At 39.7% G+C, this 16121-nt stretch overlaps 1 protein-coding gene across 2 annotated transcripts in view; it reads right to left on the bottom strand.

Annotated features, from left to right (window-relative positions):
- Positions 1–16121, bottom strand: part of LOC111870364 (tectonin beta-propeller repeat-containing protein) — a 55231-nt gene that overhangs the window by 26199 nt on the left and 12911 nt on the right. For both annotated transcript variants that reach the window (XM_023862591.2, XM_023862590.2), the window contains exons 5-13: positions 15029–15209; positions 12717–12937; positions 9586–10001; positions 6981–7340; positions 5376–5507; positions 4847–5006; positions 4363–4528; positions 3057–3160; positions 2800–2942 (exon numbers count right to left, since the gene is read on the bottom strand). In XM_023862591.2, the coding sequence (XP_023718359.1) occupies positions 2800–2942; positions 3057–3160; positions 4363–4528; positions 4847–5006; positions 5376–5507; positions 6981–7340; positions 9586–10001; positions 12717–12937; positions 15029–15209 (1883 nt within the window). The remainder of the gene's footprint in view (positions 1–2799; positions 2943–3056; positions 3161–4362; positions 4529–4846; positions 5007–5375; positions 5508–6980; positions 7341–9585; positions 10002–12716; positions 12938–15028; positions 15210–16121) is intronic.

Here is a 16121-nt window from a genome sequence, read left to right on the forward strand (position 1 = left end):
ACATTGCAGAAGTAGGAATGACTGAACGTTCAAATTCAAACACTGCTTTGATATAATTGTGGTTGATATGCACATCAAATTCATAATAAATTTAAAAGACAAGATTTATATAAGATTTGAGGCTTTCACGGCGGTGACTATGAAGAAAGCAGTCTTCTGGGATTTGGCACCGTGTATATGTGGTCTTAACCGATGTTTCGGAGGAACGTGTCACCTCCATCTTCAGTCTGCTTTTACCGGTTCTCATGGTCTCTTCGCTTGCAGATTTCTTATATTTTTTCTTCTACCCTGAAGACGGAGGCGATACGTTCCTCCGAAACATCGGTTAATACCACATATACACGGTGCCAAATCCCAGAAGACTGCTTTCTTCACAAGATTTATAGTTCACACATTTCAACCATTCTGCAAGATAGCCTATGGTTAACACAGTTAAACCTACCTTTCAATGTTCTCAAACACATCTGACAAACATGCACTCCAACCACATGAAGAGCATGAAATAAAATAGCAACTGAGAGGTTAAAACTTAACGAAGGCCATGGTTACTTCCATACACATCCCTTCCAACTCACTGTTCACAGTAATCCTACCATTCAGTACTATGCATAGCCTATGCAGTTGAAATACATTGTTACATAACCAAGCATCCATCAATAAAGAACAGATTCTTCCATTGTTCTATGTCAAGTTTAATCATACTCACTGTACTATCCTGTCGAGACAAAGATATTCTTCGGTACATGAAATTTTTATTTAAGAAAAATTCACAACACAAACACCTTTCAGAAGAAGATTTATAACATCTTGTTATAAAAGAAGTTTTCTAAGTCTTATTATATTGTGTGGTTGTTTCTTGATTACCTGCTTTGCAGATTAACCATAATTTTCAAGTTACGGAGTATAACTCAGGGGGCACATGGTAGCATAGTTGGTTGAGGGGCTATGCTACAAGAAGGAAGGTTGTGGGTTCAAATCCCGATGAGGTCATTGGATTTTTTTTCAATTGACCTAATCCTTCCAGCCTCACTATGGCCTTGGGGTTGACTCATCCTCTAACAGAAATGAGTACCAGGAATTAATTAAATAATTTTCCTGTGGAGTAAAGCGCAGCAGACACATAAGGCTGACAACGTTACCATCTTTGAGCCAATTGTCTAGATAATGTGGGACCCTCAATGTCTCACAACCCTACGGGCATTCATGGCCTGGTACAGGGATAGCTTTACTTTTTTTTTACTGAGTATAACTTTCCGTAATGATATAAGTGTTGTCCAATGTATCTGTTTCAGTAACATTAATCAATGATGCTTTACTTACCACAATATGCACTAAACAGTACATGTTCTCACCTGTACATGCACACCAAGGAAATTAAACACTTGATAGTTTGTAAACATGTTAGTGAATGATGTGGTCATTGCACAGGGCATTCAGCAGAAAGGGAAGTTAAGCACCAATGGGTGCAATCATTTTACATTAATAATTACAATCATAAACTCTGCTCAGTGCCTTTAGGAACATCTTGTTTTGAGTAATCCTGAATGGAATAGTCATAAAGGTACTGACATATTTCTATAAATGAGGATGAAGACAATATTCGGTTGTTCCTCAAAGCTATATTTATTATTTACCGTGACACATACTGACTTACACATGATTACAACAGATGATCTGCTAGATGTGGAGAGGTACTCTTTACAATAGCAGCTACAAGCAACAGGCAAAATATAAATCATCAGAGAGGGCAAATAATCAAATCACTTACAATCTACATTTTACATTGCTCCAGGATGTTTCTAATTGGAATATCATACTCTTATTATTATTATTATTATTAGAGGGGGTGGGTTTCCCTATGCACCGCGACTAATAGTCTATTGTACATCCCCCTTTGATATTCTACCAGTTGCCATACCCTACTGGTACTGGTGTGCTATCAGCCCCGTTCAGCCAACGAGGTCGGCCCTTGGTACCTGATACTCTCCCCATCTACCAGAGGCATTGGAAACTACTTGGGCAAGAAACTTTTTGCCTAATTTTGCTCAGAGGTCTCCTAGAGACATGAGGATCTTTTACGTGCCGTAGATCTACGACACGGGACCCACGGCTTAAAGTCCCTCCCGGAGGACTTGTTCCCTGAATTTTTCCGCCCTTAAAAATTCCACGACCTCCGCCGGGTTTGAACCCGCGTACCTTGAGTCATGAGGTGGGAACGTTACCCCTAGACTACGGAGGCCGCTTATATCATACTCTTTCTAGTGTGAACAGCTGTCATTAAAATACAGTTAATTTCTAAAACCAATATATATCAGTCAGGATTACTCAGTTTACATTGCAATGGACCACAGGTGGGATGGCCAGTGTTCAGCTTCCAGCAGGTAACATTTTTTGCTTCATAGTGTCCACACTGGCTCTGGGGGCCACCCAGCCTCCTATCCAATGGGTGCATGGTGTGGTGCTTAATTAAGAACTTTACCTTTTTTATATATACATAAGTACTTGCTAGTTGCTTTGATGTGAATCCTGCCTTCAGTGAGAAGTAGCATATCCAGTAGGCTCTACTGTTTACATTCCTCAGAGGTTTTAACTTTCAGGCAGATTCATTAGTTGTTGTGCCATACTTAATCAAACATTGTAATTACAATTGCTGTTAACACATTATGGTCCAAAGCTATCTTAATGATATCAGTTACGTGTATTCAGCCAAACCTACACACCGATCATAACAGTATTACATACTCAGAACTATCTTTAATGATCAAAACCATATTGTGTATTCAGCCACAGCTACCTTACCGATCACAACTGTCATGGACGCAACCTTGTATCGTTAATATCGTTCCTGGTGGAAATCCATTATGAAGATGAGCTTCATAAGGTGTTTCTTTTCCTGCCACATCCAATTCCTGAGCATACATTTCACCACTTAACTGGCTTGCCTACAATAACAAACAGTGTTACAATTCTATTTCATATCAAAACACTTTAGCTCTCAGCAGCACTTAAAATGAATCAATAAGAGGCATGTTCTTTCAACTGTAACTGCTTCTCACCTCAAGTATGGCAGGATCAAAGACAAATACATCTCCAAGACCAGTTGTTATCCAAATCGAACCTGGACTTGGTGGTCCATGTACACCAAACATCTGGCAACACACTGATCCAAGAAATGTTATTATACAAAAGTAATAACTACAACAATGCACATAAAAAATTATCCAAAGTGTTACTCATTTCCTGTACATCAACAGAAATAGAGCACAGGGTTTTATTATATCATCACAGATTTTATTTTGGCTTGGTTTCATACTATGATGATACATAACCCCACAACGGATAATTATGCATCTTAGAGCAAATATTCTAACACCAAATGTTTGCAGACCTCATGCAAGAATGTAGAAGCAGTCATGGCCAAATTTGAGGTACTAACCCAACATTCGCCCAGAAGAACTGCAAAAAAACCATGAAAAACCTCAGTTGGGATAGCCAGTATCTGTGCTCAGATTTGAGCCCAGGGCCTCTTCTATCACTGAAAAAGCAACAAACCTAACATGTATTCATTCTGGTAACTAACCCCATTGATACTGTCAGTAAGACATCAACTTGAAATAAAATGTTTCACAGAACGTGTTTCTGGCTAAGCCAAGAAGCATCCTTGTATCACTGGTCTAGTAACATCAAATAAAAGCAGTATGAGCCTTGCCATCTCTGACTCGACTGACATCTGGTCAGAATAAGCAAGTCCATGCATAAAAAACATGACTCTGACATACAGAACAAACAAATAAACCTGTTAAGCCCCAACACTAGCAGCCAAGGAGTGCCCGCTGTGATAAAAGATGGCCTAAGCTTCAACTCTTCACCTCTTTTAATGACAATGTAGTCTTCTGCACACATAGAATGCTGGCCCTAATACAGTTAGCTCCTCAAATTAATGAAGTACAGCCTTACTGCACTCTATGAACATGAATACAGGTATGTTCTTGTGGGAAAAGTCTATTCTCACAATGGTGAAAATGACGGACAACAGGGTGGGTTCTTTACAAATGTGTGGCAAACTCTACTTGCTAACTTCTTACAGTTATCTCTAACCTGGGTATATTTATTGAATATTCCAAGCAGCAGTATTGTGTTCATGTATCCCAATCCCTCCACAAAACAAAATCAAAAAAATGGAAGGCCATTAGCACACAAGCAGATGTTGTTTTGACCTTCACGCCAGCACAGATGAGAGATGTGAAATGTCCAAGTGCCATCATGGTCATCAGTTTGAGGAATTTGTTGAACAGCACACAGTAACACAGAGGTAGTCTCAAACTGTACTGCTATTTCTGCACTGCCCTTATATTGATATACCTGAAGTGAGGTTGGCCATCCAGTCTTCCATGTCAGTGTCACCACTGAATTGCAGTTTAAGAGGAGATGAGCCCTTTGTCAGTTTAGGAGTATGAATAGCAATACGAGGCTTGGAAGGTTCACTACAGCAAACAACACATGTGATTTCTGATAAGCTGAACTGCATCTGGCAAGGAATCAGACACCATATTACATTATGATAATTTTAATGTGTGATAATATGAGTACCAATGAGACTTACACTGTGCTGATGTTAACCCTCTGATGTAGTTCATCTAAAACATATTTATTTCCTACCTCTCAAAACACTCACTGTGATACCATTAAAAAGACCGACCATTAATACTGTTTAGAGAAATAACTACTGTTCATTCTAACAACCACAATTTCTTTTTACACTTTACAGACAAAATAAAGGCGTTTTTAACCTTAAAGCAGGTGGTACAGTGGGTAACCACTGTACTTTAAATGGTAAACTACTTACCTTTGTATGGTTCTTATCTGGACTTAGTATTGAGAGTGTCCCCGAGTCCAAACTGCCTTTCTCACTGCCCACCCATTCCAATTCAAGCGTGCAATCCTCATACTGTTGGTTTGAATCTTTAAGTTGGCACCGGGCTTTGCCAGTTTTTACCCATGACGACCTGAAAAGAGAAACATCCTGTCACAGTTTCTGACTGCAATGAGTCTATATCTGACTACAAAATGGCTGGCAGCAGCTGATCATGTGAAGCATGATGTAATGTACAGGTCGTGTGCATTTAAACTAACTGATGAAAAACGTCTATCCACAAACCGAGAAGAACTCCTGCAGGATCTCTGGCCAAGCTGGGGAAACAGAAGATCAAGTGGAATACTATGAATAATAAGTGAAAACAAGTGATATGTAACAGGATGCTGCAGTACAATATTATCATTAAACATACTTGATATCACTCTAAGAGAACTTCTAGGTATATGAGCCAAAATTTTACAAACTGTTAGGTTCTTTATATTAAAAAAATGTGACTCACATTTCAACAGCTTTCTCATATTTTTCAAAGCCTGACCCTTCTTCTGGTAACCGTCTCTTCAGTTCTTGCAAAATTTTGACCCTCCAAGGCTTAGATAATTCTACTTCAGAAGCCACATGTGCCTCAACAAACCTATAAAGAGAAAAAAAAGAGCATTCTTACAAAACCTTCTGGAAACTAGATGTTCTTCCATCCTCAAGTGAAAAGGCAAGGAGGTACAACTGTCCGGTGATTGAGGTAAGCTGTTTCTAATGTAACTGAGAGAAAATGTGCCTCTCCCATTTCTGCACCAAAGGATGGAAATATATGTGGCATTTAGACCCATTGCTAAAGCAGCCATACAACAGCTGTTGCTAGGTAATGGCTGCAACGGACACACAAGCAACAATGGAAGGGCTGTTCAAGGCGGTGTTCTTAGTGCAGTTCATGCCAAGGCTGTATAATGAGGGCCACCTACCATTAGAGGAGATTCTTTAGACAGCAGTGAGAAGAGTAGGAGGATGGTGTGAGATGGCCGCCAGCCTGCGAGGAAGTGAGACTGGGACTAGGGGAACATCCACTGGTGAAGACACAGCAGACTGAGAAGACTTAGTATGTGCTGCAGTGAACCAAATAAGATGAGCAGTATGTTTACAATGGAAATGTCCAAACATTCATAGTAGTTATGGGCCTGTGACAGGAATTGTTTTTTTTCGAAGACTTGCACTATTACCGACAGATGAAAAAAGTCAATACACTATACTGCCAGGGCCATTGGGTATTTTTTTTTCTTTGGCACTACAGCCCCAGTGGGCCTAGGCCTACCTCCATGAACTTCTCCGTTCACTTCGGTTTTTCTAGATCTTATACATTTGGTAGGACTCCTTGGGCCGGTGATCAGCTTGTCGCAAGGCCTCTACCTGTACACAAACACAGAAAAACACATACACACACTAAACAACCAAGCCCTGAGTGGGATTCGAACACACGATCCCGGTTTCCAAGCTAGCAAAGACAGTACATGCCTTAGACCGCTCGGCTACTGTGACCGGCATTGGGTATATACAATGTACATATGTATATACAATGTATATGAAAACTGGAAACTATCCTGCGAATTTGTGATGGGGATAAAATCAACTGCACTTTTTGACATATTTTCTGCTGTAATTCCAATGGAAATGAGGCACCTGTAAAACAAAGGAGAACCAGGAGATACAATGTGAGGATGGAAAGTGGATGGTATTTGCTTTGGATAATTCTGAAAGGTGAGCTTCAGTATTAATGACGTTAAACTCTTAGGTTCTACTATCAGTGAGTATATAAATAAGTTAACTGACTTACTACAGTAGCATTTCTCCAACTCTATAACAACCAAGCCATCTCTCTCTCTCACAAAACCCTTTTATTCTGTTTAATAAATTTTAATACAAGAACGAGCACATAATCCATAATGAGATATAATTTAATTTGTGCTTCAGTGTAATGCAAGATCAGTAAATAGTGCATGGGTTCAGAGATCACATCTTGAAATTTCAATGTGTCAGTTCATACCACAGTCTGCTCAATATTTTACTTTCTGCATAATCAGCATTTCAAGTCAATGTACTCAGAATGTTAAATTACCAGCTGGGGAGACATAATGGGTCCACAGCACAAGCCCCGGCTTCCACCATACACCAGGCCACATCACCATCTGCCCAGTACATGGCCTCTGCATCCTCTTCTTCACCAAACACTCCAGAATCTCCAGATACAGGATCAAACACACTTCCGTCAGATTCCGGATGAGCTTCCATCCCCACCATTGAACCCACACTTCGGATGGGACTCCATACTGTAGGATTCTTTTTCACTTCACCCCCCTTCCCTACAAGAAACACTGGCTGAATTTCTGCGACAGCACCTTCAGAGTGCTCCTGGATTACAGCAGAAGTACTGATCATTTCATTACTGCTCTGACTGGACTGTGTGTCCTCTTCATTCCTGCAATAAATGTAGAGTCATCAGTCCTTATTCACAACACCACCCTTCCCTACAACAAACACAGGCACCTTCAGAGTGCACCTGCATTACAGTGGAAGTACTGATTACTTTATTACTGCTTTGACTACACTGTGTGTCATCAGACATGTAAATAAACGTGAAGTCATCCATCCTTCTTCATGAATTTGGTACTTCGTACTTTCATTATTTGTGGCTGAGCTCCCCCAACACATGATCACAAACATTATTTGATGATTGTCCTGTGTTCATCTTCCCGAAGCCACATACAGCTTATCAGCATCTAACCCTTTGTGCTACATCACAGTCCGTACCTGACTGTGTACAGGTAACATAATGTGAAGTGTAGCATCTTTCTTGTTTGAACTATCCACACAACCACATCTCCCAGAAGAAAGACAAGTAAAATTAGCAATATAAGTAGAAACATAAAAGCTGCAAAGAGAAAAAAAGAATAACACTGTGGCATATTTGTTGAAAGTTGAGGAACACCACTAGGTAATGGCACAATAAACATGTCCTTGCAACAGACGTGACCTCAAGCAACAACAGAAGAACTGCTGGAAGCAGTGTTTTCTGGTGAGTCCATCCCAAGGCTATATTACAAGAACCAACATGATAAGCCAGTCAGTCTTGAGATAGCAGTTAGGGAGCACACTCTGTTAGCTGCAAGGGCATGAGGAATAGCTCTTGTTAGAAGACTGTGACAAGGCGATGACTAACTGAGAGTTGAGACAGCCACCAACCAGCAAAAAGGGAAGCCATTGCACATGAAAGCTGAGGAATCTACAACACTGGTAGCCGTTATCAGACAACCAGTAAAGACACAGCAGACTGAGATGACTTAACACGTGCTGTAGTGATTTGTGGAGTGTGTGAATTAGTTAACTGTAGTTATGAGCTGTAACTGTTCAATAAATCCAAATACCAATCCAGTCCCCATGTCTAGTCACTTAACATGTGACAATATTATAATACAATAAAAGAAAACATACATATACTTATCAGAGTACATTCCCTTACTCACAACATCAGGAATGTAGTCCTCATGAAAATGGTGGAATGCTGTATGTCATGACTCATTATAGTCATATGCAGTTAAGCAGATGCCTGTTCATTTGTACTGGCCAGTGAGGTGATATTAATGAAACCCCTTTTTAAGAGATCTTATGTTCTCACAGTGATGAGTATTAACATTAACTTCTGGGAGGATGCCACATAATTTGGAAGACAGGAAACAACATTTTGGAGAAAATGCTGCCACTTCCAAAATGTTGGCACATACACACAAAACATACATGTTGTCATATCCCAAAAGATCATAATCTAAATAAAATTATTTAATCATGGGCAATGACTGAGACACTGATTCAAAACATGAATTTAGTGAAAATGAGAACAATAAATTTGTATACACTGGAAATGAAATCTTATATGCACAGAGAATAAGAAAACGTGGCTACTGTCCTAGTGTTCAGTACAGTAAAGCAATTTCAGTCTCTTCCAAAATTCTCTTTTCCTTAGCTACATTTGAATAACTTGAGATATACTCATCAACACACTAACAAAGTCACTATACAAATATATATATAATTTTAAAATGCTTCAAAATTAATGTATGGAAACAACAGTAATTGATAAATAGGGGAGTCAGAATAAAATTTGGAGGAATAAATTCATGATATGCTTGTTATTACCTACTTCAAAAATATTTTATCATCCTACTAGTTTTCCAAAACATCAAACAACAAATATTTATTAACATTTTTGCCAGTATTTTTGCTTGTTTGTGAAACATGGGTTCTTGCACTGCAAAAAGTAAACAGATTACAAATGCCTGAAAACAGTGTTCAGGAAAATATACATAACTAATATAGATGATGTAAATGCAGAATTTAGGATCTTATAAAAGGAATTTTGTGACTTATACAGGCCACCTAGAGCTGCAAGAACAAAGAATTGTAGGAGTTTACTATGAATCTGACATGTAGTTTTCATGGAGAAGGAAATAAATGCATAGAAAATGCTGGTGCAGAAATCTCTCAAAAGGTAGCCACATGGAAAACTGGGGAGATTAACAAAGACAACAGGGGAACAAGGTTGTTAGGATCAGAAGTGAATGTACTGACATGCCCAATAATGGGTGTTGGTATCAACAGTGTCAAACCTTCAGAGTCTGCTAACAGAAAGTTGTTAATCATTACTATATAGTTCTTGTCAGCCTTACCTCTTCTCCAGCTGTCCTGCCCCACTGCTCTCACTGACCGAGTCTTCTGAGTGGCTTGGCCTCTGCAGAGTAAGAGATGCACCATCACTGCTCTTCTGCCAAAGAGAAGGCTGAAGTCTAAGAGATGTTGGTGTTGGTGCAGATCTTGATGTTTCTTCCCAATCTCGTATCAAGCTCTGTGCATCACCAGAGCAGCTGTTCCTTGCAAGAGAACTCCAACTACGCACTCTTTTCTCCCGTGGAGTCCCACCACACAGACTATGCCTATAATTTGCAGACCAGAGGCTAGCATTGCTGCTCGTACGACTCAGCTGTGTTGGTGCATGTATAGCACGCCACTGCTTTCCTGTCAGTTCTGATGGCAGTACTCCTGTTCGGAAGTATAAACACCTATCTTCACTGCCTATAGCAAAAACCTGTACAAATACAAAGAACATGACTGAAATTTCCTGGCTTCATAACTAACAACTGACAGCAGAACCCTTCTTAAGAGGCTAATCACTGCTCAGCTGATTCATAAATTTCCTCCCTCTTAGGTAACCTAAGGGTTCATTATTATATGAGAGTTGAGGTTCTCACATCAGTGAATATTAAGATTGTGATCTTCTGAGATGTGACACCATACAGTATGGTAGATAGATACCTGAAGAATGTGGTAGTACATCCTCTAAAATGTTCTTACCTACCTAACAAACTACAAAGATCTGAGAAAGAAAGACACCTACTCAGTTGGGCCCCTTAGAAAGAGCTAATCTCAATCACTGGATTGTCCAGTCACCTGAAGATGGAAACAGATTCAGTTTCTGAAACACTGTGTCCTCTATTACCTAGAATTCTGGACAATGGAAAAAGTCCAAAAACCCAGTAATTCTGTGTGTCATCCACCATCGTCAGAACCCTTTAGAATATACTCATACTGCCTCCAACTTCACACTTAAGTCCTGAAAATGGAGGTAATATTCCTATAAAATGTTGGCACCCACCTACGTGACTATGTGGTGATTAATCCAGTTACCACAATAGCTACAAACAACCTTGTGATCTATCAGCAAGTTGATGGAAAGGGAACAACAAGCAGAATAAGGTATTCTGTGTGGACTAACCAATTCTGAATGGAATGAAAGACATTATACACAACAAAAGATTCAACCATCCTATAAATTTAATAAGTAATCCAAACATGAATATAATTATTGAATTACAGGTGACTGGCTGCTCAGAAGAAAGCAGTGTATGAAAGAAAAACATACAGGGGAAGACACATGTGTCCATTAGTCTATCCATCATCTTGAAACTACAGAAATTTCACATTGGGAAATGTATATTAAAATTTATGGAGCTAATTTAATGTAGCACATACTTTATGTACAGATAAAATGAGAGTTCACAGATTTTTCAAGAATCGTATAAAAATATCTCACTTCATCTTGCCCCAGCAGGGTTCTTTGTTTCTAAACCTAAATATTTCCTTGAAAGGGTTTTAATTTGAATCACTTGAAGTACTAAAAGCAATATGAAAACAGTATTGAAGGGACTTTCAAGTAATGTTTCCTGGCAGAGTACAGACACAGGAATGAGTACATAAAAGTAGAAGGTGAACACTCTCAGTAAAGATTAGTTGACAATATTTTCATTATGAGAATTCATCTATTATTTAATTACCTGGCCTCATATTATGAGTTCTCTGCAAAAGTGCATGATATGAAGACATAAAGAGAAAGTCATATCTGTTCATCCTTCCATCATGTTTAATATCTGAAACTATGAAGTGCATCTGGATAAAATTTTATACTAGGAGGATCTACACTATAATTTAAGTTAAATTTGGGTTTGTGGCAGTCCAACATGACACCTACTTTACATTATGTTAAAATTAAAGTTTACTGATTTCCCTGTAAGCACCTCAGATATGCAAAACAGCAAAATCAAACTTGGAAAATACAAGGGTAATTCACATCTGATGGGCATCTTTAAAATATATCTTACACTCAGTTTTCAAGAGTGAAGACCCTTGAGAGAGATGACCTCTACATTGCTGGCATTTATGTTTGATTATTGTAATATTCACATATAAACATGGCAGTTGTCCAGAATAAGTTCAAATGTCTGAGTAGCATTTATGACTGTGATGGAAACTGCTCACTGCATCACAGCTGTCTCTGAATGTGGTACATCATTTATACACCTGTGTTCTTGTCAGTGCATCATCCTCAAACAGTACTGAAAGTCTGTGATGAATATGAGCCCTTTGTTAAGCCATCTTTTACAAAAAATATGATTATACATCACTGCGCCACCTTCTTACACTAACTTTCATGGACACCATATTTTCTTCCAGTATGACTGAGCACATATGCAGAAGTACTCGATGTGCAGGAGGGACATATGAAATGACTGTAATCAAATGACAGTGATCCAGCTCATCATTACACGAATGGTCTTTGAAGTGCCTTTAAACCCCACTCACATAGACACTTGTGTTGCTGTTATGAGAAACAATGGAAACCCCAGGTAAAATTCAAACAATCTTTGTTTGTGCAGTTCAGCAGAATATTAGAAAGTGACCTACGGTTGCAAAACAGATGTTGGTAGTACTCTGTTACAAGCAAATCCTGTGGTGGTCATCCAGAAAGTTGCCAAATTCTTACTCAGTGGTCTCTGCTCTGAACCACTACTGGAGGTGAGACCATGTTTAATATATACATATAAAAGCCTTCACTTTTGCTGAAGCTGACTTTAAGAATGTGTACAATGTCTTTCTTGTTTGCTGCTACGTACATTCACTATCAACCCTTCCGGCCTCTTCAAATGCAGTCTAGGGCAAAGATCCCTTTTCTGAGGTGGGAACAATAGGGCAGATTCTGTTATCACTGATGACAGGGTGATCATAAGATAATGGTGTACAAAGTTTTGTCTTTGAAGATGAGCAGAAAAATTCACATAATGGATCGCATCAAAGACTGAATTCAGAACCCTCTCAATAACAGTCCAGAATCTTACCACTGAAACCATATGGCCCCTGTATAGAATGTTAAATCCACATCATGTTCACAGACCATACTAAAGGCATATAAGATCACAACTGTAAGTACTTGACACAAAATACAAACTCCATCACAGATGTCACATACTTGATCATTTGCAGCTACAGACACCACAGCCATATTGCCAACCATCTCCACCCAGCCAGATCCTCGTGCCAACTCCTCACTGTTGCCTGCACTCTCCCCTCGAACACCCTTACGAAACCACACACGCTGATCTCTAGTAACTGCCCATACTGCATTTGTCCCAACAGAAACATGAGCCAACTTCAAATCCTCTGGTGCACCCACTTCCAACCAGAACTCCCCTAAAAAAAATAATGGTCATCACTGTACTAAACAAAGAGGAAGTTAGGATAATTCAATATCTGATCAATAATGCCATTCAATTTCAAACATTTTCAATTTTCTTAAATGTAATTGGTGTGCTCACCTCCTAGGGCAAGCAATTATGATGTAACATTATATATCATCACATTTTTCTTTACAAATAATTGCCACATTTTTAAAACACTGGATCATATGAGGGTAATTCATATAAGAACAACCGTTTTACTACATTGCCTCATAGTTCAAGCAGGGCCTAATCCCATTATTTCTCAACAGTCACATTTCCTGGGCCATTCCATGTAAAATCAGAAACTTCTATAAAGTTCACAGATGAGCATTTAAGTTGTGGGACTCTCTTGTCAACGTGTGTGTAGTCTTGTCGCTACTCCGATGACAACCCACTTCTTCGGAACAGTTTGTTGGCCCTGAAAAGGACCGTGGCTGCTGAGATGATTGACCGGTGAGGTAGTGCGGCGCGCGCCGGTAAGGAGAAAGGCTAGTGAAAGGCGAGTGGCCTGGCCGATGTGCGGCCGTGGCTGGAGGTTGCTTGGTTGCCGTGCGGCAGCGTGAGTTGGAGGTTGGTTGATCGCAGTGCGGCAAATGGCGGAGTTTGCTGCTGGTGAAAGGCTAGTCGAGCGCGGTCGTAGGAGCCATGAGGCAGTGGCTACGCCAGATGCCCAGTGGGTCGGACCGTAACACGACCACCGGCGAGTCCAGGCGCGGTGCCCCAGTGAGTCGGGTGTGAGAGCGCTGGAGGGCCGAGGCAGTCGTGCCCGGCGCAGCCTGCCGACGTATCCAAAGACCGAGCGCTGGCGACGAAGCCTGCTGGTTGAAGTTGCTTGATGTGAAACTGCTGAACTGAATCGATGAACTGAACTGAACTGACTAACTCGGCTTTGGAGTCGCTCCTTTTTTATACGCTGGTAGGTGGGGCGGAGCCAAACTCGAAAGTGAGGAGGAAGAATTGATTGGCTAGCGCGCGTAATGGTGTAGACGCGGGCTAGCGCTGAGCGTAGTATAAATGCGATCGTTTGAAGCAATCTGATTGGTTAGCGCGCGTGATGGTGAAAAGTGATGTGAAGAGCGAGCGTTGCAGAAATGCGTGATAATGCGGGATGTTCCCACAAAGTTTTCAACCACATCTGCCATAAGTGTACGTAAATTTGTTAGATGTAAGTCTTTAAAATATTAGTATTCTAATCCTAAACAGTTCTGATAAATGGCATCCAAAATGAAAGTGTGTGTGTGTGTGCAATAACGGGTTGACTAAGTTTTTTTAATTCTCACTTAAGTTCCAAATGAGTCAGACAAGCCAAACCCTAGATATTAAGAGTGTTTAGGTTCCGGAATTAAAAAGCTGGCTCTCAATTATGTTAAGACATTCTGTTTCTGATATAAGCTATTGAGACAGGCATTATTTAGTATTGTACCAAAAAAAAAAGCAAATATACAGACACTTCAAGAATTAAGTAGCGCACACACTGAAATTCTTTACTTAGATATGTAATCAGAAATTTTATTATTTCTGTAGTCCTGGGCAAAGAACATGAACTTCCAGCAACTTCTTCTGGCTATTCCTTTCATTCAGTGATCTCTGTTTATCTTCTTGCTATACGACCTTAACCAGTTTCGACAGTGCAAAAAAGTGATCAGTTGCCATTGAAGTCTCATTGCTCAGTAAGAGTTCAACCCTCTACAGCCTGAAGTTCACATAATCAATATGTAAACATTCAGTCTCCACCTCACAGAAAACACATTACATTTCCATAACAAAGGCCAGTTAATACTGTTTATAGAACTAATCATAATTTGTTCTAAGATTCATATAAAACCAATAAGTACACCATGTGAGGCAAAATTTTTAATATTAAAACCACCATGCTTTCAAATGGCTGATATGTAAAACATTCACTATACAGCACAAAAACAATAAATTATACAGCATTAATAAATATAATAACATACACCTATAAGATTGCCATAATATATAAGAAATGTCATTATTTCAGTACTGCTTATTTAAAAAAATGGAAAAAATCTAGCACTTTCTCTACATAGCATTACATTACCTGTAGGGCTTTCTCTGGTAACGCCTGCTCTGACCAATGCACGTCCATTCCACAGAACAGCCCAAACGAGACCTGTTGGACCAACACTAATCTGGTTTACTTCACAACCTGATGGGACTGGTATTGCAGTCCATCTTAAACCTTCAGGTGCAGTGGTGCTAACTCCAGTTCGAAACATCACCTGGGACACAGAGAAGAGAAGCTCACTGTTTTCCAAATTTGAAACATAAGCAGGACAGACGTGATCTTCAGCTTTGGAACAAAACCAGACAAAAATAAATTATAGTGGAAAATAACAAAAGACAATTGTTTGGGCATGTGTTATAGAAGGGAAAATAAAATCATGAGAAGGGAAGCACTAGATTGGAATTATGAAGGGAGAAGAACAAGAGAAAGAACAACAAGAATATGGATATGAACAATTAAGGAGGGCACTCTAAAAGTAGGCAAAACATGAAACTAGAAAACTAGCTGAGAATAGGGATCAATGGTAGCACTTTGTGGACACCCTGTGCTTCTCATAGGACCATTAAGAATACATAATCTTCTTCAATATGAGATCTAACAATGACTTAACTAGATTCAACAAAAAAAAAAGAAACTACGAGGGTAAGTCAATAAGTAAGTTACAAATGGATATAGAACTTAAACAAATAAGAGTACTGATTTGAAAAATGCTTTTATTTCTCAGCATAATCTCCCCGTACATTGAGGTGTTTGTCCCATCGTTTCACAAGCCCCTGAAAACCAGCAGGATAAAATTCTTTGGGCTGCTGTCAGAACCAGGTGGTGACTTCCCTTTCTACAGCTTCATCGTCGGGAAAATGTTCAGCTGAAAGATGAGGTTTAAGAGGGCCAAACAAATGGAAATTGCTTGGGGCAAGCTTGGGGCTATACGGAGGATGCTCGAGGACTTCCCACATGAAATTTCAGTGTCTCATTTGTCTTGTTGGCAGTACGGGGATGCACGTTGTCATGCAAGAACAACACGTCTTTGGTGAGGAGTCCTGTTCGCTTCTGTTGAATGGCCTTATGAAGTTTCCTGAGGATGTTCCTTGTAAAGGGAAGTAACCACCTAGAATTTTATGCTGCT

Source organism: Cryptotermes secundus, unplaced genomic scaffold, assembly GCF_002891405.2.
Source record: "Cryptotermes secundus unplaced genomic scaffold, Csec_1.0 scaffold681, whole genome shotgun sequence".
In the NCBI taxonomy this organism is placed as follows: domain Eukaryota; kingdom Metazoa; phylum Arthropoda; class Insecta; order Blattodea; family Kalotermitidae; genus Cryptotermes; species Cryptotermes secundus.